Source organism: Crocuta crocuta, unplaced genomic scaffold (genome assembly GCF_008692635.1).
Source record: "Crocuta crocuta isolate KB4526 unplaced genomic scaffold, BGI_CrCroc_1.0 scaffold219, whole genome shotgun sequence".
Classification (NCBI taxonomy): domain Eukaryota; kingdom Metazoa; phylum Chordata; class Mammalia; order Carnivora; family Hyaenidae; genus Crocuta; species Crocuta crocuta.
This window is the reverse complement of record NW_027551572.1, coordinates 4943010-4944403: the sequence shown is the minus strand read 5'-3', so window position 1 is coordinate 4944403 and position 1394 is coordinate 4943010. Positions and strand designations below refer to the sequence as shown.

At 40.0% G+C, this 1394-nt stretch overlaps 1 protein-coding gene across 1 annotated transcript in view; it reads right to left on the bottom strand.

Moving 5' to 3' along the window:
* ERICH2 (glutamate rich 2) overlaps nt 1-368 on the bottom strand; it is a 32787-nt gene extending 32419 nt beyond the window's left edge. The window contains exon 1 of the mRNA XM_077751124.1: nt 1-368. This exon is cut by the window's left edge and continues 352 nt beyond it. Coding sequence (XP_077607250.1) covers nt 1-127 — 127 coding nt within the window. The 5' untranslated portion in view covers nt 128-368.
* Nucleotides 369-1394: the final 1026 nt, after the last annotated feature.

The following is a 1394-nucleotide window of genomic DNA, read 5'->3' as shown; positions in this document are numbered from 1 at the left end:
GGGATTTGCATTGTCGAGCGGTTCCGCCGCGCTGCGAACGGGGTGCGTGTGGTCTCGAACGCACGTCCGGACGTGCACTCTTTACTCTGAGAACTGCAGAAAACGGTTTTGGAATGTCGTTGTCCATAGCTATTCTTGGCGGGGAGAGGGAAAACGGGAGTGTGGATATAAGAAGTCTTGAGTTTGGAGAAAGGGTTATCTCTAGATGTCGCGAACAAATGTCGCCTGCAGGACTTGGTCTCCAACCTGAGGTCGCCCAAGAAAATACTAGTTTCCTGGGAGTCTTGATTCCCCAGAAGTCAGATTCAAGTGATTAAAACAGGGACCCTCTTCTCCCACCAACGAGGACCACGTCCTGGGATGTGAAATTGAACTTGGCCAATGGGAGGCTTTACAGCTTAAATAACTGCTTTGGTCACAAGAGAGGGTGGGGTCGCATTTCTATTAGAAAATTCTAATTGTGCGTCTAGCTAGGCTTCCAGGAAGGAATTGGTTACTTTTCTTTATTTGGGATCGGGAAGTCTCTAGGATCGATTTGTTGCTAGGCGACAGGGTTTGTTGGAATCAAATCTGGATTCAAATTTCACTAAGTAGCCACATGATATGCAGTATAAACCCCTAACTAACCTCTGGGGTTAGGTGCCTTTTTGGGAATGTGTACTTTGGTAGATGATAGTATGCTTCAAATAACAAAGTATATACTACTCTGACATGTAGAAGATGCTTTAAACGTGGTAAATTTCATCACCTTTATCATCATCATCATCATCATCATCAAAATAGAACCAGTTGGACAATTGCAGGAACCAAGAATATATAGAGATTTAGTTATCTTTAAGTTATCCTAATCATCTGTCCACAGTCAATGTTTTTGGATTCATTTAATATCCTTGGATTCCTAGATGGAGGGGAGGGCGCAAAGGAAAAAAGTCAGAATGGAAGTTGTTGTTGTTGTTGTTTTTATAAAAAACTCAATGAGTCCTAGACAAATACATACCCAGTTTGATCCAGGCATAGAAAACTACTAGCCCCACTATTATAGGAACACCATTACATAGGTGATGTCTGAAATTTGAAGACTTTTCATTCAATCAAGTCAAAAGGGAATTCATTATATTTTTCAATCAATGCCTTTGAAACATTAGGGTTGATGAATTTGTTTAGTATTGATAAATGAGTAACATCTGATTGGCTATTTCCATTATCCCACCCAAAAGAAATGTAAAGAAACTCCAAATTTAACTGATTAAGCTTCCTCTTCCTACTCATCTTTCCCTCAACAGAAGATCTCAAGTTCATTTGTAGAATGCAGTGTTTTCAATATTTATTGTTCCCGAAAGAAGGGACAAAAATGGTTTTTATGACCTTGGAGAATAAAAGTATTTTCTCCACAT